General features: G+C 42.6%; 1 protein-coding gene and 1 long non-coding RNA gene across 2 annotated transcripts; one reads left to right on the top strand and one right to left on the bottom strand.

Annotated features, from left to right (window-relative positions):
• Positions 1-770: 770 nt before the first annotated feature.
• Positions 771-21,341, bottom strand: ern1 (endoplasmic reticulum to nucleus signaling 1). Its single transcript, XM_029438221.1, is given in 23 exon segments — positions 771-2,190; positions 2,269-2,336; positions 3,507-3,630; positions 4,103-4,230; positions 4,391-4,538; positions 5,492-5,691; positions 5,853-5,952; positions 6,323-6,512; positions 6,620-6,710; positions 6,813-7,077; positions 9,171-9,365; positions 9,471-9,586; positions 9,889-10,048; positions 10,512-10,590; positions 11,130-11,332; positions 11,334-11,392; positions 11,486-11,587; positions 11,828-11,950; positions 12,944-13,016; positions 13,233-13,305; positions 13,481-13,514; positions 15,955-16,075; positions 21,264-21,341. Coding segments are annotated over 23 exon segments (3,294 nt in total). The 3' UTR covers positions 771-1,626.
• A 330-nt stretch (positions 21,342-21,671) lies between these two features.
• LOC115012618 (uncharacterized) lies at positions 21,672-22,670 on the top strand. Its single transcript, XR_003832709.1, has 4 exons — positions 21,672-21,899; positions 21,995-22,108; positions 22,279-22,321; positions 22,500-22,670. It is a non-coding gene; the product is annotated as an uncharacterized LOC115012618 (long non-coding RNA).
• Positions 22,671-23,286: the final 616 nt, after the last annotated feature.

Genomic DNA, 23,286 nt, shown 5'->3' with positions numbered 1-23,286 from the left:
AACTTTCATTGAGCCAAACCCCAGTATTAACCTTGGTGTGATGTGGCTGCGTACTTTCATACCTGAGATAGCACACGTATGAACAGAACCGCCCCAGCAGGTTATATACTTGTGGCTGTGTACTTTCATACCTGAGATAGCACACGTATGAACAGAACTGCCCCAGCAGGTTATATCATTGGGCGTTAGCAGCGTTAGTGTTTTACAAATAATTGTTTTATTAACATGTTCAAGACACCACATGAATGGAGCCGAGGGAAATCCTGACCAGATACCCGGACCACTTGTACAGGCTCCCGTTTCCAATCTTTGAACAAAGTGATGTGAACACGTCCCAAACCTCTCTGGACCGAGCGTACCGAGATAGAACTGATATTGATGTTAAACAAGCACGTTTCCAATGTGCAAATGTAACTTTGTTTCTTGCCAAATTGCATTTTAGTTCATTTCTATGCATCAGTTTACAGCCTGATATTAGATATATTAACATGCATGTCAGTGTGTTCCTTTAGGACAGTACAGTGATGCATACACTGGCTCTGTACAGCTCTTTGTTATTGTGCTTTCCCTTTTCCCTAGCGGCATGCTTCATTTGCTTGCAATAAAATGCCTGGTAATGCTACAAAACGGAGACAAAGGACACGCTGTGTGCTACTCCAACAATGTTAACTTGACTGTAGAGTCTTTAAGGCACTGGGACTGTAGTTAAATATTCCACATGTTCCCAATCCCCATCTTTTGATGCAGCAAGATCAATAGACAACAAAATCTTAGTATAAAAAAAAAAATAGAATTTAATGTGCAAGTCATTAACTTCACTTTGACACCCTTGAAAAAAGTTATTAGACACAAGTTCTGCAGCCGGATTTCATATTTGACTACATAATATCATTAGAATAAAATGACCCACTTTATTTCAGATGCCACCCTGAACACCCTTCGGAGCAGTCCACTCTTACCGAGTCAGCACAATAGTCTTGACTAAAGAGAAGTAGTCCAGCATTAACTGGAATCAAGCACATTTAGCATAGTCAATTTTAAAGATCTGTAGCCATACAGCACAGTGATATTTAAAAAAAAAGAAAGAAAAGGAAAAAAAAAGGCACATCGGCCACAATATGATTAATCACCCATGATCCAAACTCCGACTCAAGTCCATACAAAAATATACATACAGAATCTGTGCAGTGAAGAGGCTCGCTCAGAAATACAACATTGAACTATAAAAAAAAACAAAAAAACTATCCAACAACATCCAGACATGTTTCACACAATAGAGGCCAGATATTTTTGGGACAAACACTTTTTTGGACATGCCGATATAAAGTTTAAAAAAAAATCTCTTTGCTCAGTCCAGCTACAAGATAAAGTCCGGCATCACCCGGTTGGTTATCTGACTTCCACGAGGCAGAGATAGACTAGTGGACGGTTCTGTTGGGGAACATTTTAACCCAGGTGAGCGGAAGGCACTTAATTGAGGGTGCAGCTGCTGCACCCAGCAGTGGATCCCAGGCACTGCAGGCCTGGTCCTCACCAGCTCACGGTGCAGCAACTGAGTCCCACTTGGTGTCCACTCTTGAAGGCAATGCTCCCGTCTGTGCGGGGTCCACCTGGCTCTGGTTCAGTTCACACCGATTCATTATCCAGTGTCGAAGGATCTGGCGGCGTGAGCGCCTCAGACTGACTGGATTCTTCTTGGCCGAGAGGATCTGCAGGCGATTCTGAGGCAAATGTTGGGTTCACTGTTAGACTGTGCAAGTCCGTCTGTGTGGACAGTGCTGGTGCTGCTGGCTGCACCGTCTCAACTGGCAAATGTGGAGATACAGGCTCATCTGGTGAAGAGGAGGGCACCGATTCAGCAGGCGTTGTGTGAGGGACCTGCACCGGCTGTGAAGAATGTGTAGGATCCTGGGGTTGTGAGGAGGGTGAGGATGTGTGTGTTGGCAGGGGTTGAGTACATGGCTCAGTTTGTCTTTGTGGCCCGACGTGCGTGTATTGGGCCTGTGTTTTTGCAAGCTGCTCTGCAGTATAGTAAGGCAGGAACGGCCTCTCGGACGCACAGCTCCGCATGGCCAGGTATGTGTGCATTAGCAGGTGGGGGAAGCGGGACGTGAAGTAGGAGACAAAGTCATCAGGGATGGAGCCCAGAGTCTCCTGTACCTCAGCAGGCAACTCTCGGTAATGATGTTTCTGTTGAAGGAAGGTCAAGTGTTAAGTCCAATCGTAGAGATCTGTTTCTTTTCAATTGAAAACGTGACAATGCCCTACCTTGTTTCTCATTGCACGCATCAGGTCTCTGACTGACCCACCCTTATAGGAGCGAAATTTTCGCAGATCTGCCAAAGGAAGAGAGAGACAGAATGAATCCCTGATTATTATCCAACAAGAAACCAATAGACAGGAAGTTCTGACTTGATAGAGCCGTCTTTTTATTTCATCCTGTTACTGAAATACCCAAACTGATCAGAGCCATTTTGGAAATACAACATAGTTGAGATGCATGAGTTCTCCACGTTTCATCAAAACATTTTATCGTTCTTATTCTTTACATTTGAGCCAATGTTTCCGTGTGAATGGAATTGAATTATGAAGCCCTTTGTAAAGTCAATCACCACATTACCTCTAGAAATTAATCATTGATAATATTTCTGACATTTATTGAGGATGATCGAGGAATCACCGCAACTATGGTTTGAAAGGTACATGTGATAAATCAGTGGTATGAGCGCTATAAATAGCACACAGCCGTGTGTAATCACAGCTACTCTGGCAACTCTGTTGGAGAACTTTGCCGACGCAACACAATCCGGTTAATTGCACTTCTTCGCTATTCTTCACATTGACAGGTCTAATGAGCGGTGGAGCAGGCACAAGTATCGACATGCAAACAGATCTTTATGCCCGTTTCTACAACCATTTATGGAGAACTTTGGGCTTGTGCATGTGCGCCTAGTTCCACAATGATTGCGATTTTTAAAAACTGAATCAGACGTCACAGCTTTACACATTTGAGAAAAAGAATGTGCATGCTTAGAGTCAGTCTGTGTAGAGTCACGACTAAAACTGTGTACGCAAACAGTTTGTCATCTGGCCTCAGACTTACTTCAAGTGAATGATAAATAAATAAATAAATAGGGTGGCATAACAAAACCAAGTATGGCAAATATAATACAATTAGTTTTTAAAAAAGGTAGTTGTTATTTAAATCTAGAAACAACATGAGTACACTTATACTATGTTCTAATATGCAATGAAGTATGAAATGATCTCAGTCTGTATTTTCCCAAAAGAAAGACACCTGCTCAGTTCATGGCTACAGCAGTGCCATTTGCTAAGTCAACAAAAAGTCCAAAGAACCAGTTTGTGTCGTCATCCTCTACGTTTTGTGTTGCCAGGCTACAGCATTCAGAGCAACTGAAATACTTCCACAAGAAGACTATTGTTCAACAGGGAGGGGGAGACCAGGAGCTTATATTTGACACGTTGTACACATTTCAGTTTCATACCCGTCTGCAGTGGCACTGTGATGTGCTCTCTCCAGTCACTCTTGACAACAGCCCTCCCTCCTCTCTCCAGCTGTCTCACGATTGGTCCGTCCAGCGGTTCCTTTTCTATTCTGTCGCTCACGTCCTGCACGCAATCACAAAAAAAAAGTAATTTCAATGTATATGCCAGGCAGTTTCATTCTCATTCAGAACATTATCTTACGCAACAAGCTTTTAAAAAAGGGAATGGGTCCCATTTGAATGAATGAGGGTGCAAGCAAAAGCCACTATGATAAAGTATTTGGATATGACTGACAAATCTATAATATAGCACATCAATGAAGTTCTGCAGGTTGATATGTGGCTATAAATATGGTGTTCATACATTATGTGGTGTAGATCATATGAAGAATTAGCTGTTTATGCATGATATATTTATTTTATTAATGATAAATCCAAGCAAAAAACATACATGAGAATTTATACATTTTCGAAGCCATCTGAGTGAGTGTGTGAGTGTGTGTGTGTACTGACTAGTCTGCAATAGCTCAACAGTAAACAGCCTTATGTGGTCTATACAATAAGAAGATAAAGTGTCAGATAAGGAAACAGCTGACCTGAAAGAACTGCAGCTCCTTCTCCAGACTCCAGAAGAAAGGTTGTTTGAGGACGCTCTCCGCTGAAGGCCTCCTGTGGGGCTCCATGCTCATCATCTGTTCTATTAGAGCTCTGGCTACAATGTCCTCTGATAAATGACACAAACATGCTGGTTCTGAAAATGTGCATTGCAGGGTGTGACCATGTGGCATACATTGTTTATACATTTTTAAACCCTCCCCGCCATTACTAATCTACGTTACCCACCAACTGCATTCCTATAGTTGTGCAAAAGTTTTAGTCCTCACCGTGCTTGTCAGTCTGCAGATGGTCGAGGCTGTATGTGCCCAGGAGGATGTTTGCTTGCCTCTGCAGAGACTTGCCAAAGGGATGGCTTCCCTGAGACACCACGTAGTAGAACACACAACCAGCAGAGAAGATATCAACAGCGCAGGTCTGCAAGGGACAAGAGAAGGAGAGGATGGAGGTCAGTGTGGCGTGTAATGAAACATACATTTACCACCAAATATCTTTGTATACAAGTTATGTAAACTAGTGTTGGTTTAATTAGGTCAATTAATGCTCCTTTTGGGCTCCACATTCACCCTTTGGACAGTTTTAAGAGTTCTGTTCTGTCAAAACTGGAGAACATTTGAGCTTCTTAGATAATCGTTCTGTGTCGTCAACTATAGCTTGTTTCTTTATTTAATCTATACATCAGACTTCTAGACACAGTCATTGTGCGCATTTTCAAAAGCGTATTTTGTGAATTCTGACAACCAACAATATTTCTAAACACCTGAGAGTGGGCATGGGATGATAGGAAAATTCCATGGCACGATTGTTCTGGCCAACATAATTGAGATTCATGATATTAACCCGATAATCAAATCAAAATGTCCTTAAAACTGTTAAACACACTGGGATCCATTTAACTTCCATTTTGTTAAGAAACAAATGTTTTTATTACATCACAGATAGGACGCATCTTTCTTTTAGTAAAAAAACAAACAATCTTAAATAAGGTATTCATACATCATAAAGGTCTCCCTGCATTAATAATTTATTTTTTATAAATAGCATTGTGAGAGTTTTTCTTTCTCACATAATTCCTGTTATTTTTTTAATTAATTTTTATAAATCAAGCTTTATTTTTTCTCTACCATGATAGCAAGCTAGACAGCTTTTTCAAGTTTTTTTCATTTGTTAGGGTTGTGTCTCTAGGACCTGATAACTACTAAACAGAAAACATTCAATGTAAACAGATAAACAATGAAAACTGTTGTCTTCACGTTCCCCCTCTGGCACGCTACGATACATCCACAATGGAGTGTTTCTCATCGCCATGGAATCCTATAAAAATCGCCCCATCCCTACGCGAGAGTGCTTCTACTCTACCACCGACTCACCGGGTTGTCTTTGCAGTCCTCACTGAGAATCTCGGGGGCGATCCAGCCCTCAGTGCCCGGCACACCAGACCTTCTACTGAAACTGTGGCGGCCCACTGCCAGCTTCTTACACAAGCCAAAGTCTGATATCATGGCCCGCACACGACCGTGGGCATTGGGCATGGACACCAGGATGTTGTGGGGTTTCAGGTCTCTGTGGACTAAAAAGGGAAAGTATGAAGGTGAGAGGTTACTTTAGTGGCGCAGATGTTTGGCAATACAAAACGGCTAATAAATATAATAATAATAATAATAATAATAATAATAATAATAATAATAATAATGAGAACGAGAAAGGCATTTTGTATTCAGTGATTGATACCTATGTTAAGAGAGTGCAGGTGGGCCAGTCCTGACATGGTCTGTTGAAGAAGCATAACCGGCTCGAGTCCATGATGCTCAAAATCCTTCCTCTCCACATACTAGAGATGAAAGACCAAAGTCAGTGTAGTCCAATAATTATAACACGATGTCTCATTTTCACATTGAATATGTGTAAAGAACCAAATTGATTTCAGCATGAGAAGTCCTTTCTGTAGTTTTAGTGCTCCATGCATGACATCAAAACTAATAATCACGGCTATTTCATTCACTTATTGACAATTTAAAAATCATATAGTACACTTACAGTGGGAGTACAACTGCATGCCACGGACACAAAAAGGTATCATTAAGGAAGCATCATTTAGTCCCGTATGGGCTGCTATTAGCAAAATACTTGAGTTTTGCTGAACACACAATTAACTCAACTTCTCCCAGACTCAAAAGGTCATCTATGAAGCCACTCGTTACCTCCTGAAGTGAAGCGGCACACAGCTCAATGGCGATGTACTGGAACTGACGGTCCCTCTCGGTGCAGAAGTAGCGGATGACATTCGGGTGCTCGTCCGACTCCCTCAGCAGCTGGACTTCCCGGTCTGCAAAGCTGAAGCACTCTGGGAGAATTCTCTTCACTGCAACTGCACGGTTGTCAAACTGACCCCTTGTGGAGAAACGATGGCAATACAACATTGTGATGTTATTTCAGTATTTTACAAACTAGACAAAAGGTTATCATGAATACTGGTTGACAGGTTTTTCCAGACTTACTTGTAAACAATGGTGCCCTCAGCACCATGACCCAAGACCTCTTTGGGACGGAAGGTTATGTTGCCCACTCGGACAATATTGGAGTCCTCCTCTGGTAAGACAAGCGCATCATTGGACAGTGAAAACTGGGTTGAAATTGTTCAAAAGTACAATCAAAGTGTGCGCACGTAATCTTAACTTCTCAATCTTTTACCTCCATCTTCGTGCTCATTGGCAGAGCTTCCCAGTTCAGACACAGACAGGTTGGAGTGGTTGGAGGCGCGGGGGGTGACATTAGGGCTGCTGTGGTCTGAGCATTCGGAGCGAGTTCGGGCCACCTCCAGATAGTCGCTGTCTGGGGCCAAACCCAGGCCCACGTCAGCAGGGGGGAATGGCTGCTGTCTCTGGAGCAGCTCCAACTTCTCCTCCATCTGTCTCTGGAACTCCTGGTGCTGCAGCTGCTGCTGCTTGTGAACACTCTGTGGCGAGAGAGAGAGGAGATCATGTCTGAGGCTCGAAGAATAACAAAAGTTTAAATCAGCAGTAGGGAGGCACAATATTGGATTTTTGCCGATATCTGATGGGCCTAATGTTGATCTAATTTTAGCCGATTGCCGCTGCCAATACAGTGCTGCTTGAAAGTTTGTGAACCCCCAGACATGGTCATTGTTTTTGTACAAAAATGTAAAATAGCCTTATTAAATGTACATCCAAACCCCAATTTGTAAAGCAGACTTTCCAAATAATGGACACAAACAAAGAAAAATTATGATTTTTCATTATTTATTCAACAAAAATGGTTTATCTCACAAAAACTGAACTCTTGACCTGCGCATACGTATGTGAACCCTTTAGTTAGTAGCTTGTGACGCCTCCTTCTGCAGCCATCACTTCAACCAAACGTCTTCTGTAACCCCGGATCAGTCGCTCGTATCTGCTGTTGGGGATTTCTGTCCACTCCTCCTTGCAGAAGCCAGTTGAGAGAGGTCGGAGGCACATCTGGCATGTACCGCCCGCTTTCAGGTCTGGCCACAACCTTGCTATTGGATTGAGGTCCGGACTTTGACCAGTCCAATCCAGAGTACGAATCCTCTTTCTTTTAAGCCATTCCTTGGTAGTTTGGCTCGTATGCTTTGGGTCGTTGTCTTGCTGCAGAACCCATTCTCGGCCCAGCTTCCGCTCTCTGACTGATGGCAGGAGATTCTGATCAAGAATTTGTTGATAGGCCTGAGAATTCATGTTTCCCTGGATAATATGGAGTCGTCCAGGTCCGGAAGCAGAAAAGCAGCACCAGACCTTCACATTTCTTGGACTCGTCTGTCCAGAGAATGGACTTCCAAAGGCCTCTGGTCCAAGCGCTCTCTGGCAAGTTGAAATGGGCCGCTCTGTTCTTTCTTGAGAGCAGAGGCTTCCTTTTAGCAACCCTTCCATGAATGTCATGTCTATTCAACTTTCGTCTGATTGTAGACACATGTACATTTAGCTCAGATGCTGCCAGAGAGGTCTGCAACTCTCCAGAGGTGATGTGTGGGTTGGCTTTTACCCTGATTTATTTTTCTTGGTGATAGTTTTGATGGGCGTCCACTTCTAGGCAGAGATGCGGTCATGTTGGATCCTCTCCATTTGTAAATGATTTGTCTTACAGTGGATGGATGGAGCTAGAATCTTTTGGAGATGGTCTTATAGCTTTCCCCAGACTGATGGGCTGTCAGTACCTTCTTCCTGATGTCCTCTGATATCTCATTTTCTCTCTGCATTGTTGTTCTGTGTGAGTACACCTTGGCACTACAGTAGTTTGCTTGGTTTCCTCTCTTTTAATCTGTGATGCCCAACACTTTTCCTAAGAATGTCTCATTTGATTGGTTTGCTTACTTGACTAAATAAGCACCCATGAACGTTACCAATGAAGCTGGGGGTTCACATACACTAATCCCATATTTCATGCAGTTTTTTGGCTACTCACACAATTCCTTCTAAACAAGTACATGCAACATAAACCTGACATTTCATATATAGAAATCTGGTGATGATAAAATAAGAAAATCATGGTAAAACAACAAAAACTCTAAACTGCTCAAGGGACACACAAACCTTTAAGCAGCACTGTATATGCACATTTGTTTCTCCACCTAATTGCAGAGAACATAAAAGTCTCTCCTGTAGTGGAATTAACATATTATTATTATTACTAATTGAAATGAGTACATATGCTTTATACTAGATATATTAATTGAATTATTAAAAAATAGGAGCCCATTATGTGGCTTAATCCTTAAAATTGTAAAAGATATTTTAGTAGATTTTTCTGTGCTAAAGTGGAAATCCACACTGCAGACAAACTTGTTGCACCTGCTTAGTCACCGGTTCCCGTCTCATGCGAATCATTTATAGTCGGCAGAAATGTTCATTGCGAGCCGATATTTTTATTTTAAAGCCGATATCATCGTGCATCCATTATCAGCACTAGCGGATTTGTGACTTATAGTCCTCTTTCAACATTTGCAAGATTTTCTATCATCACTAGGTAGTTGCAGAGACTCAACAGTCCACTAGGTGGTGATGTTTGACTTACTTTGGGGTAAGTGATCACAAAAGCCACCCAGCCAGCCAGGAGGAAAGTGGAGAAGATGATGGTGGCCATGTCTTTAAGCATAGAGTCCACCGGGGCCTCTGGACGCACAGTACGACCACTGGTCCCAGGTTCTTGGATGGATGTATCGGGCTGAGGAGAAGGGGGGCCATCATCCATACCGCTATCATTCACCTTCTACAAAGTGAAGACGGGAGGGAAGAGAGTGAGAAAAATCTGCACAAATCTTTTGATATCAGAAAAATCTTCTAAACTAAATATCTCATGACACAAAACACACACCTCCTCGACCTTCTTGTCAGGAGTAGGAGGGATGACGTTGCCTTGACTGCGAGGGAAGCTGTCTGGGAACTTCTCCAGGATCTTGGTGTGAGCTTCAGGGGGCGTCTCATGATGACCTGAAAGGCAGGGATAAACTTCTTAATGATCAATGATTTAATTCCAGATCTAAACCAGATATAATGCTGTCGAACGTATATTCACATCCAGCAGAGGGCAGTGAAACACAGCACAGTGGCCCATTCAATGCCCTGGACTTTAATAACCTTTTTAATATATCAAAGCCTTGCACATGAATTGTTAGTGAAGACTTTTTTCCAGTTTTATAAGTAGTGGCCCTGAAACTCTCTCCCTCACCGTGACATCAGAGTGTGTCGTTTATACCGGATATTACTTTGTGATTTGTGAACGGAAGTAGTACCTATGAGGAGCAGGTAGTTCCTCATGAAGTTCATACGGTTTCGCTCCCGATCCGCAGGGTTGAGGTTGACACTGGTGCTGGGTGTGATGACGCACTCCTTGTCCTCTTCAGTCTCTCGGCTGTCAGGACCCTCCAGCATGGGGAAGGTGCTGCCACGAGGCTGTGTGCACACACACACACAATTGAGGAAGTCAGATGCATTTCCTATCAGATGCCTCACAGGATTACGAAAGAAAACTGTAAAAAAAGCTTTTCTTCTTTAGTTTTGCATTTTAAGAAATGATATACACAATAGTAATACTGCAGTTACAGAGCATCCGTGCATTTGTTCCTGATCAATTAAAGAGTCTTTCTTGTAACAGTAAACTACTATTCCTTGGAACCAGGCCAGAGAGGCAAAGTGACGCAGGCAGCACAAGCTAAGACACAACTGGAACAGGATGTATTCAAACAAACTGGCTCACCTGGAAACCACTAACCAAAGATGAAGACAGATTATGAAATCATAAAACAAGTAGATACACTTTGACTCACTACAAAACCTGCACATATTCTATGTCCATGTCTTCCTGATAAGGACTGGGTTTTGCCTACATGAAGATACACATGTAACGGTCACTCACCACCACAGTGACTCCATCGTGCACCAGGGAGGAAGAGGCATAAAGACTGGTGGAGTATTTTCCCACGTACAAAGTGGCCCTGAAAAACAAAACAAATTTGAGTCAACCTGCTTGCATTCGAAAATACAGATGAATATTCCACGCCAAATAGAAGTGAGACAGGATACGATTTTGAACACATCTGGAGTGTATAACAGACTCAAAATGAAGAAGGACTTTCAGAGTTCTCCATCATCTCTCTAAGCGGCCGAAACCTTCACAGTGGCTCAACCACTGAAAGTCCCGTTTGTCCTTTCCAACAGAAGCAGGTGTGAACACAACATATACAAATAAAACCGTACTGCAGCGTGAAACCAGAGCTGAAACCAGGCCTGCTAGCACCCACTTGTTAGATATGACATGTCTAGACTATCCCCACATTAAGCAATCTCACATCTTACAAAAGCACATCTTGATTTCACCCTTTCAGTAAATTGGGCCCGAGGATTAATAGGTAGAAGTTGTTTGGCCAATGTTTTTCCCCTGAATGGCATTCTAGAGTAAGACATGTATCCAAATGAGAAATAGTAACAATCATAAAAGCAAAGAAAAGGGATAGTTAACACTTGGTATGCTTACATGAACTTGTTCTTGGGCTTATTCTCTTTGGGAAACGGGTACTTCCACTGTGTGATGCGGCCAACCTCTCCAGACATAAAAGTGAGGTAACGCAGGGTTTCCACGGCCACATTAGTATGGGGAACTTTGCGGAGGCCCTCGCGCTGCCAGATATACATGGCCACCACCGGAGAGTTATAGTTCTGCACCCACTGAACGTCTCCATGAGTCGCTGTCCACCGTCACCACAAGGCCGTCACCGTTGGACACAAAATGAGCCATCTCTGTGGGGGGAACCGAAGAGCGGGCAAGTGATGAGCACAGTCTGTCAGAAACTAAACGTGATGAAAGAGCGAGCGCGTGTCCAAGAGTCTTACTGTATTTGGTGACATCATCAGGAAGGGTCGAGGCATAGTCAGAATAGGTGGCATTCCAGCGCAGCTCTCTGTTCTTGGTGTCATACATGGTGATGGTGTACTCTTAACAGGGAGATGAACCATTTTCACAAAGGAAAAAAAAATTAGTCTTGTTGAGGTGAGGATAGGAGAAGATTAGAAGGGTTACAGCATGCACGACAAATAGGACTGTTGATTAACCAGATTAAAAATCAACAATTGACTTGGATGGGCTGCAGTGGTAATCTGAGTAAATAAATCTTGCAAGATTAGGGCGGGGAAAAACAGGTGGAACTTGTCTTGCTGGATTAGTTTTGTTTTTACCTGTGCGTCCCAGATAGAGAAGTGATGAAGAGGGACACAGCATCTCAGCAAAGGAGGAAGTCAAGGTCTGCTGCTTCTCACCAGTCAACAGGTCCACAACATACCACAAGTCCTGCTTCTTACCTGGACATGAGCACATACAGACACAATTAATTACCTCTGCCATGATGACAGCGTTCATATTTCTCTCGACTTCAGCTTCATAAGAATCATATTTATAAAACTACTTCATTTAATATTTATTGAATAGGTTGTTCTGTACCAAGGAGGTTGTGTTTTAAGGTTTTCACGAAACTTGGTGTGAGTTAAACGTTAAAGAAGATCCAAATCCATGGGCGGATATACATAGGATTTTTCACTTTTCACCGTCTTTACACATCGCAATGCTCTACTCTTACTTTTTCTACTTTCTTCCCCTTTTCTGTTAAAGGGCTTTTTGTGGTTTTGCCCAAACTAGGGTCAAATGATATAATGCAAACACACTCACGCCAAAACAGCCAAAACAGTGCACGAGTGCAGTCAAGGACACATAACATGCAGCCTTCACAGTTATGGGTGTTACTACTCTATCATTAGACGACCAACCCATCATGGCCTCTTAGCACCGGCATCTTGCTTATTCTGTCAATGCAGGGAGCGGCAGTAATGTACTATTCATAGATGATTAAAGATGAATGCAAACACCATAAATCAGGAAAAGGCCACGTCATAGAGTCCAGATGATGGTTTGGCCCGATAACTCCAACAAACTCTACTTGGCAAAAATGTCACACATCTGTTCATGTTTGAAATGAAAGGAGTTAGAATTCGAACCTTTGCGTCTCCAAAATGCTTTGTTCCAGCTGCAGCTTTATTGAATTGAATGAAAACAAAAGCTTCACTGATGATGTCTGTGGGGAGGCAAATGTCACCCGCTTCACTTTGAACAATGGCACAGTCACTGCGGCAGATTACCTTCCCACCGTTAACCGTTTCAAATTCAAAAGAGCACAGGCTACGACCGCAGTCTGTGTTGAACTGAAAGGTATCCCGATAACATCCGCTCATTTAATGTGAGGAGACGCACTGGGACCTGGACGAGGCACAGTAGAATTCCTATTTGAGAATTAGCCTTACCCATGTAAAGTACGCCATCAGAGCTGCGACAGGGAGAAGCTTGGACCAACTCGGGGATAGTGAACGGTAATTTCTGTTGCAGCAAAATGAATGAACGTTAGATAACCATAACATGCTGTATGTCCTGTGTCAAAACAGTATATGGGGAACATCATGCATGCACCACAGTTGCACCTGCAGCATGACTTATATACACATATGGTGAGAGGATATGGTTTTTATACAGAATAGGGAACTGAACAGTGTCTCATTAAACAGGGGCGATTATAGAAAAATGATTTCCTCTTACTGTGAGGCCTTCGTTGTTCTTTCCTCCCAGAGAGTACAGGCTGCCATCGTTGGGGTCAGGCAGAAAGGCAGGTCTAGGGTTAAGATTTAAGAAGATGAATCACATCTCAATGGAGGGAGTGACAGATAAGAAAAGCACAACAGGTTACCACAACAATTTGCCTTCAGCACCTTTTGTTACAGAGAGGTGCAGTGCACAAGAATATTTATATATACACCCATGCAGAAAGTAACTGCGAAAATACATACTCTGCCACATGTGTGGGGACCTGAAGAACTGGATCTGTGAGGAGAGAAAAGGAGACAAGGCGCAGGTCAGGACTGACAAGAATATCAACCAACAATGGAAACCGTGGCCAGAAGCTGTTGAGTAAGAGAATGCCATCTGTGACATTCAACCGCACAGAACACAAAGTCCAAATGAAGACAAGTTCCCGGGGAGCAAACATGAAAGGCAAACAGTCATGTCTGCCAACAGCTTTCAGTAAATGCATAAATAAAATAATACGTTTTGCAAATGAGTTTGCATTGCTGCCTCTTCCATAAAACGTGTAGGATCATTTGGGGGGTTTTCTTCTATTGTTATGTCTGTTTTACATTTGTCATTCTTAATACCTGCACTTAAAAACACCTACTGTTCATCTGCATGTTTCACTCTGAAAACAAAACAATAGCTCTTTAAGACAAAGACAAAGCGTGAGGCCCTAACCTCCATTGCGATTAGACAAACACACACCTCCCTACAGAACATACAGGGTGTGGACCAGGTGGTGCTGATCTCTGTGGAAGCGCCTGAAGGGGTCAACAATAGCAGGGGGGGGGGAGGCGTAGGATTACCTGAAGGTGGTCAATGGCCCTGTTAAGACTAGGCACTAACATCCCATCACAAGTGGACAGCTGTAAATACAGGTGTGAATGCGCCAAAGACACATTGAGACACGATCGCTCGGACCACATTGGGAGGTGGTTTTAGCAGTGTGTACGCAAAAGCGCCCTGGGTCATATTGATTGACCACCTGCTCAACAGACGTCCTCTGCGTAGGCGAAAGCAAACGCTCAGTCGCTAGCGTCGTCCACAGCGTCATACACTCTGTGCATTTTGAAACATTAGTACTTTGAAAGTATTTCTCATGTCACAAAGAAAAGAAGAAGAAGAACCGAGTGAATCTTGTGTTTTGGATGTTGTGTAATGTAACGTATGGTTTTTGTGAGTAACAACTGAAATGTATACAGACACAACACTCCAATAAGGGAAGTGAGATCGGATCACAAATGGTCACTCCAGACACATGTGGATTCTATTGCTAGGTGTAAAGTGACGTACTCAGAGCTGTGCCCTTGTGATCGGATCACAAAAGATGCATGTTAATACCAGGTCTGAACACCGCCATCGTCTCTTGTGCTCAATAAGCATCAGCATTCAGTTATGTGTAACTGCAGAAGGCGGTGAGATGGTTTCATAGAAATTACGCAAACACCGATTAGCTGGTATACAACTAAATGTTTGCAAAGCCGACAGCAAGTGATAAGCAAACAGCGAGAGGAAATGCACGTGGGCTGAGTTGTACGGTCTCGGTCAAGGGGAAAGATTTCTGCTTCCCCCTCCTTCTGTGGGTGTATGGTTGCCTGAGTAGAGCACAACAACAGGTGTGTGGGGAGCCTGGTACAGAACTGGTCAAATTTATATTCAATAGCTCTTCCAGGAAAAACAGATGATGCGGGGGAAGCTGCCTATGGCTCTGATTATTAATGACATGGGTATTAGGTGGACCTAACCAGGACTTGTGGGTTCAAACCAGAATAGTTTTAATATCTTATACAATCTGTAAAAATGTGAGATAATGTACAGTTTAGAACAGGAACATTCTTCAATTGTCATTCTAAGAAAGAGTTCACTTACTGAAACAACTGAAAATGTCTTGGACCTCTTCAGCACAGGTTTTCTGAAAACCCTTGGGTGATCTTATCTCATGTAATTCCCAAGTGTCTAGTTCCTACATTACCCTGGTAACCATAGTGCACGCTGTGTGCAGGTGACATTACAGCAAAGTTGCTTACTCTTGCCCACTCTGACCTTGATTACAGACTATTTCTGCCCCTCTCTCGGTTAATAATTACCCAGTTTCTGTGCCTAGCTAACACAACATCCAGAAGCATTTCCCTCAGCTTACTCCCACAAAACTATATAACTAACTAAGTCAATAATACCAATAAAAAGCTAAATTGACCAAATTAACTACAGGTGTATGCTTTTGAGTTTTTTTTTTTAAGTAACTTTTTTATTTCTCAACTGGCCATATTTGAAAATGCCTGTTTTACGACCATGTTTAGAAGCATTGCTGGGATAAACTAACCTTGGTTTAAATTCTGCTGGTGTCGACACCCCTTCACATTAACATCGTGGAGACTCATTTTAAATACAGTAAATAGACCCATTCAGATAACAATAAAACCAAGTGACACATGTGGACCCCACTTAGTTAAATTCTTAGTTAGGTAAAGTCTTTTTGTTGTGTTATACTATACCCTAACCCTGAAAGTGACAAAAGACACAATATCCTCATTGTGGTTCAAAAACAGCAACGGGAGCTCATCGTTTTCCTTGTGGCAACACAACAAAAGCACTTTGTTTTTGCAAATGTAACCCGAATAAGGAACTGTGACTTGAGAAAAACAGATACAACAAGAAAAGGTTACACTCGACTCTTGTCCTCTCCTCTTACCTTCTTTCAGAGTCCACTTGATAGAGCCTGATTTCTTGCTAACAGCATGCAGGTTTCCATCCAGGGTGGACACAAAGAGCAGGCTTTCAGGAAGGGAAACTGTGGTGGCGCTGCAAAACCCCTGCAGAAACACAATACAAAAATCAAGGTGATGTTCTATAAACAAAAACGCTCTACTTATTTATAGTCCGCACGAATTAAAGTGATAACATATTAAGAACAGACATTAGTAAGCAGCCATGTTTGATCATGTACGCTCCCACTTAAGTCTAAATGTGTGCTCCTAGCGACACACACACACACACACACACACACACACACGTTCCTGTCTGTGGCCTGTTTTCAGCAGCATTTGGCTGAAAGGGGGGGTTGGGGGTGATGGGTTGCCCCCAGGGAGTGTACCACCTTGCTCTGCTTTTCAAATCAATACCTTACAATGACGGCTGCAGAGCAAACTATGAGGGGGCTGACTCGCGAGGTAACAGAGGGCATGTCGCTGGGTGAGTTCAGAGGGTGCAAAGTAACAACCTATGCCGGGGGTTGCAACGTGGAGGAAGGTAAACAAACTGGAGAGGAGCCCGTGTGCATGTTCTCAACTTTAGCATTACACTCGTGTAACTCTCTACCACCCAGCAAAACCTTACACGGTTGGCTTGGCTTTTTATTTAAAACAGATTTCACAGTGAACCGATTGAAGAGAGTGCTTTAACTTCTCTTTGCACAGATGAATAGTGGGCCGACGGGCCATATGGGAACCTTTCCTTCCAGAACCCTTTACTCCCACTCGGACATCAGACATGGGAACACTCGATTCATTACATGACAGAAGTAAATGTGTCAATGACACCAAAGAGAAAACTCAAACAATGATGCAGCAAATCCAGTTGAACCCATAACCACAACGGCAGCTACACGACGCAGCCTCATGACTTGGCTTATGGCAGAATTAACAGCACTGTGGGTGATGTGTGCTCCAGTCACTCCACTATGGAATTATAAAAACGCCGCTCTCGATGACCAAGACGTGGGCTTCTTGTGGTTTTCTTTGGCACCGATGTGCAGGAAGAGGTCCAGTGGGGGCGTTCGAGAGGTCCGACTGCCCGCCAAACACGAGAAGACCGAATCAACTCTGCCTGACCAGTCTCTGTACTTCTTCAACATTATATGCAACTGGTACACATGAGCTTCCCTCAACTAAAAAGAGTTGTGGAGGCTGGGAGAACTGTTCATTAGCGTTTGTACGTTTCAAGTACGGACAAAAAGTTTCACGTTCCAGGCATTACCGACGTGCCAAATGTTTTCCTAGGCACCCTTTTTTAAAGTGATTTCTTACCGACTTATTATCTGACATAGCTTATTAGCACTTCTTTAGCACTTTCAGTGGCTCACCTATCAGGGTCAGAGATGCCACCAAAACCTGCCATCTTTACTAAAGGAGTATTAGACGTCGCTCACTAATCCCCGAGAGGCAGTGCCTACATAGATACAGTATAATGCAGATTATAATAACTGACACTCTTCTGAGCCTTTTCCCCACTTTTGAGGAGATAAGGACACTGGGAGGTTGGCGTGCTCCTAGGTCAGGCACAAACAAACCACCAGAGTTAGTGGGTCACGCCTGGGCACTTGGCATGGAGAGCAGCCACCCTCACCGAGTCCCTCTGGGTCACACAGTGACCAGTGCATGATAATCACGTTCTCCCTGTGTGTTCTATAGTTTAAACTTAACACTTGGAAATATGTGCCTGTTATAAACAGAAACGAAAAAGGCCAAAAACAGCTCTATAAGCTGAAAGTTTCACTCTCTCTACAGAAGGAAACTGGGTCCGTCCACATTTGCCTACCGGCCACTGCTGTAGTCTCACATCCTACACAAGCATGTGTGTCAATATTGTGCACCTGTGACGGTTCCCACTGTGCTGCAAACTCACAAGCCTCACACAAATGTACTAGGAGAATCATAACTAACTTGTTTTTGGGCCCCCCGTAACCTTCATCAGGGTTCTTGGTTTCGCAAGCAAATAACTCCCCCACCATCTGTTAGCCTCCTAGTTTTGGACAGACACCGATATTCGACAACTGTTGAATATTCTACGGTGTTCGGCTTCGGGAACATCTAGTTTACAATGTGTGGTTACTCACAGTGACTGAGGAAGTGAGTTATAAAGTTTTCTTGACAAACTTAAACACCGGGGCATTCCCTCTCGTTTCCTTATTGTGTGTGTAACACAGAAATATTAAAGATGTTGCGTAAGCGAGTTACATAATACTACAGAACTGGGCGAAACCAAGGTCTTGGCAGGTTCTTCTGAGGTCTGCACTTTCTCCTCTACAGTGAGGCCTGGCATAGCTTTAAGGGGACACTGACGACAACACTCCTGACGTCACTGGTAGCTGGCTGGAGTGTCACGGTGCTTCACAGCCTTGTGCATGGCAGACCAACCTGAACACAGGACACGCCGTAATTGGCAGCTTTCCCAGTGAGTGTAAACAAGCCCTTTGGTAGAACACCTGCCACATAACCCCTTGTTCAGATACTTTTATGTCTTCAAGATGGTGAAGTATTAACCCGCCAATCAATATTTAGAGCACCTGGGCAGAAGCTGCGAAACAAATCCTTCGCCTTAGAAGAAAGAGAATTGTTTGGGTAAAGAATAAGAGCCAGACAGACAGAGGGCCTCCTTATGGGAGAAAGACTGGACACATGTAGGAGACACAGAGGGAAGGGATGACTCCATGTGTAGAGAAAGGAGGAGATTAGTGGCTGTACAAGTCCTTATAAAAACTGGTCAGAAAATATGAGACGGGGGGGAGCAAATGCACACCACCCAGTGTCACCATCATGGCCGTCCTGCATCGTGGAACAAAAACAGGCTTCCGAGCGTTACTTTTAGGAGTCATCAACTGACGTTTTCTGCTTCACAACGTCTCAAAAAAAGGTTTGTTACTGCCAACAACAACAGACAGACGACATGAATGGGTGGGCTCCATAAGCAGCAAGTGTGTGGCTAAATTACATACAGCCAGAGGAATTAGTGGGGTAATCTGAAACACTGATGCACTGTTTAGTCTTACGGGGTGTGTGAAACAGACAAAGATTTTCATTTATCATCTGATTTTTCAGGCTTTTATGTGCTCATTTAGATATGCAGGCAGGGGAGAGAAGCAAATACAGACATATATACAAAAGGTTTTAAAATTAGTAGGAGGAAGGAAAATGTATGACTTAAAATAGCATTAAAGCAGTCATCTCCGCACGCCATATGGCCTCACCTTACAATGTGTGAGAGAAGTGTTTCTTGGTTCCTCTGCTTGGTTTTTGTCTGCACACAAGCAAGCGGCAAACCAACGGCTTATTTTTGCAGACATGTTGGTGTGAGGAGAACGTTCCACTTTTCATCAGAAAAACTGACGTTTAGTAGGGTAGGCCCAATTAACGTCTATACGTTTCACATTCTTTAATTTTAGTGAATAAGATCACTTCCTAGCAACCTTCCTTGTCAACATAGTCGATCAGCTGCTCTCTGCGTGGCGTTGCTTCTGTGGGGAGGATGTCACGTGTTGGCCCTGGTTCAGGCACACTCAGTCAAAGCATAGCCAATCTACTGTTGTGATAAGATAGTGTAAGATCGCAACTTTTACGAGCAAAACACTGGACTTAGTTCAATCTGGATCATTTCCACAAATAGGCAAAAAAGTAAATAAATTAAATATGGGCATAGTCACAGAGCAATGGGACAAATTGCAGCTGAGGGACATATTGTAGTCTCAAGTCTTACAAGGGATATTAGTGTTGTTGTAAAGGGCCAACGGATGTGTGACAGTGAGGCATCAGCGAGCTAGATTTTAGTCATCAACATATCCTCCATACAAAGGAGAATCAGCTGATTTTAAAATAGCTAAATTGTGAAGGAAAGGAAGTGAGATGAGCATTTTCTCTGTAGATCACACACACCCACAGTCTGTCTATAAGGCTAAAAAGAACCTGAGACATGATAGGGGATTATAAACTACTTTAATCTTCGTCTTAGCTGAAGTAGTAGCTTTGTAGCTAATGTCTCCGCCTGGAGACCTTCTAGGCATCTGGCTCAGCCCCCAATTGTGCCAGACACTAATACTAAAAGATCTCATTCTTCACTTACACATTCCTTGGTAAAAAAATGTTTGTATCCCAGGCTTCCCTTGCAAAGTTGTTGCTCCTTTACAGACAACACATTTGTGCAACCCATCACATTGCATGTGCACAAAGACATAGATGTTTGTGTGGTTGTTTTGCACTGGCATGGTGCAGGTTGTAGATTATTCAACTCACACTAACCGCAAAAGAATCATCATGCACAACAATGCAATGCTTTGGGGTGGAACTTTTTTTTTTTAATTGGGAGACTACAGATGAAGCACATACTGCATCTTACATCAGAGGGCTGTAGAGATCTAATCAACGGAAGGGGAAGGCTTTCAACGAGTCAGCGTTTTTTCAGTTTGATTTAAATGTGCGTTTAGATTGGAGTGTTTTAGTATTAATGTCTACAGCCATCTGTTGGCGACCCTAATGTCAAAGACCACAATATCCCCAAGACATCAGCCCCATCACCTTTGCACCATGCGGGACTCAGAAACACTGACTGATTAGTTTTGAGTTTGCTGCTCATGTCAAGGACTAGTGTTTAGTCTTGTGAAAAGATAAGGAGGTGTTGTGTTATCATGCAAGCTGTAGAAATATTAACATATCACCAAGCCTTAACAACATCAACACACAGACCCAAGTATATGCCCGAGGTTTCAACAGTAACACTATTGAAATGGCTTTTCTTGAAAATCACTAGTTTGCCAAAAAAAGACTTTGGGGGATGTTGACGACATGAAAATATTAAGGAAGTTGGGGAGAGTCTAACTTTAAAACACAATAATAAACACACACAGAGACATACACTTCGTATAGTCCCCGAACAGACATCTTTTTATGCTCTAAAAGGTTTCCTTTATTAGTGACACTGGACTGATGAATTGGAAGTGTTCTACGTTCATAATACAATGTTGGTGAAGTTAATTATAGGGTTTCTAAAGCCCATATTACTACAAAACTAGTGCTTTTATCCAGCAAGCTAACGTTAATACGAGCTTACTTCTATCATGGCAAGACCACACGCAGCACACATGGGAAATTAAAAGGTTCACTGAATGACACATATTTTAGTTTGGACTTTAATATTTGTGGCACTAAAAAGGGCAGGAAAAAAACAAGGGAAAAGTCAAGTTTAGCTCGTGTCATCTAACTTAAGCTAGCTTATCCAGTTAGCCCCTCTTACCTTTTGTGGGAGACCAGCGCAGCAAAGCAACGCCAAAATGCACCACAACAGGGCCCGACTGCTCACTATCCAGTCCATATTCTCTGGTCTCAAACCGGGATAGACAGATGGTCTGGACGGCCGTTGACTACATAGAAAACGTGTTTTGGCTTACAACCAGATGTTACGATTCTTCTTTTTAAATTAACGCTGTAACGTTCAAGGCACTGGGCCAGCAGCAGCAGCAGCAGCAGCAGCAGCGGCGGCGAATACAACGTTGGATCCGCTTCTTCCTGAAATGAAATGCGTGGGGGTTGGACTTTGGGATAGATATCCACACGAGTGGAGGAGGGGAAATGCTAGAGTCAGTAAAAGCCAATGAGAAAGGACCTAAGGACACCGGATGCGCTATAAAATAGATCCGGGGGACATTTTCTGCAGGAGTCCACCCCTTGAGAGCATGCTTTCTGAGGTCCTAGCAGTCCGACTCGATTTTTTTGTATTTAACATGGCTAGGAAAAGCTTATTTGTGTGCATATTATGGAGTCAGTATTATGATACCTGAAGTAAGTTTGCAAACAAATTGCTCACAATTTGATAATGCATTATGGTGCATGTTGGAGTGGCGTGACTAGGCCGCATCGGCGTGGAAACGTGGTAAGTTTAAATTAAAAAAAAAAAATGTTTAACTTCAAAATGCCAAATACTATGCTATACTTCCTCTTACCTACATTATGTTGTGCTTTCCACAGGGCCGGTGATAAACTGATCCATGGAGGGTTGCTGAGAGGCTAGCACAGCCACACGTGGACAGAAGGGTGGTGTGCTTCCAGATGGAGACAGGTTGAGGCCCAACATGACTGGCTGTAAGTATTTCTTTAAAAAATAAGTAGTTTTTTGGTTCGTGAATGATGATTAACGTGCGTTAGACTTCTGATGTGACAATGAAGTTAACATATTAAATCTGACTTGACCCACTAACATCTTTTTGGTGTGTTTCCATTATTGTGTTCACTCAGACATTTTATATTTACAGGAAATGGAGTGTGGTGTGGATGGATCCCTTCAATAGCAACATGGTAAGTATCTTGATTGCGCATAAATTAGCATATCCTGGTTATGTATGATGACTCTAATGCGTTAGACTTCTGATTTAATATGAAGATAATCTATAGCTGACATGACCCACATAGTCTTTAAATGGATGATGTTTTTAAATAATTGACTGTACTCAAAATTGCTTTTTCTTTTTTGCAGCAATCTGACTCTCAAATGGCCAAGCGACTGTACATGACAAGTTGACACCAGGAATTGTAACATTAACATGCTTGTGGGGTTTCCTATACATGCAATTTTGAATCTGATAACTTGAAATGGATTGGATCTGTGTGGATTTCAATGTCCCGTATGAATAAAGCATTTATAAACGGATGCAGTATTGTTGTGCATTTCATTCCACTTGTGGTGTTTTGTTAACTTGATTTTTGGCACTATACTTAAAACCTGAATGGCCTTTTCCTTGGCCATTCACAAAGGTCAAGAGTAGTGCAAGATTATATCTTGTTATAACTGGGGTTTCTTGGCAATTTTCCCGAGTCTCTCTTTTAGGACAAGACACACTAAATGTAATTCAAAGTTCATTTTTTTCTTTGCAAATAATTCAGATATAGAAACTATAGTAAAAGTAAATAGCGTTGAAGGAGTTAACATTGAATAAATTGCAATGCCGTTGAAATGGTTAGTTCTTATGGACTCATTGTGTCATAAGTATACTATAATATCCATTTATAACAAACACGAAGAGAGCTGGAAACATTAAACAACTTGTTAATTGGCAGCAACTATTAATTAATTTTCCTGCAGAGTCTTAAACCTTCGCTGATACAGCGTCTCAAATTCATGTGACAATTGGCTCTGTATCACTGATAATTGATATAAAGGGCATGTGTGACTTTTTATACATTAATAAAATGTATATTCTCTCTTTAGTAGACTAAACAATTGATAAGTATTAATAATTGCAGTGTAATCTATTTGAGGAAAA

Source organism: Cottoperca gobio, chromosome 8, assembly GCF_900634415.1.
Source record: "Cottoperca gobio chromosome 8, fCotGob3.1, whole genome shotgun sequence".
Lineage (NCBI taxonomy): Eukaryota > Metazoa > Chordata > Actinopteri > Perciformes > Bovichtidae > Cottoperca > Cottoperca gobio.
This window is presented reverse-complemented; position numbering and strand designations above follow the sequence as displayed.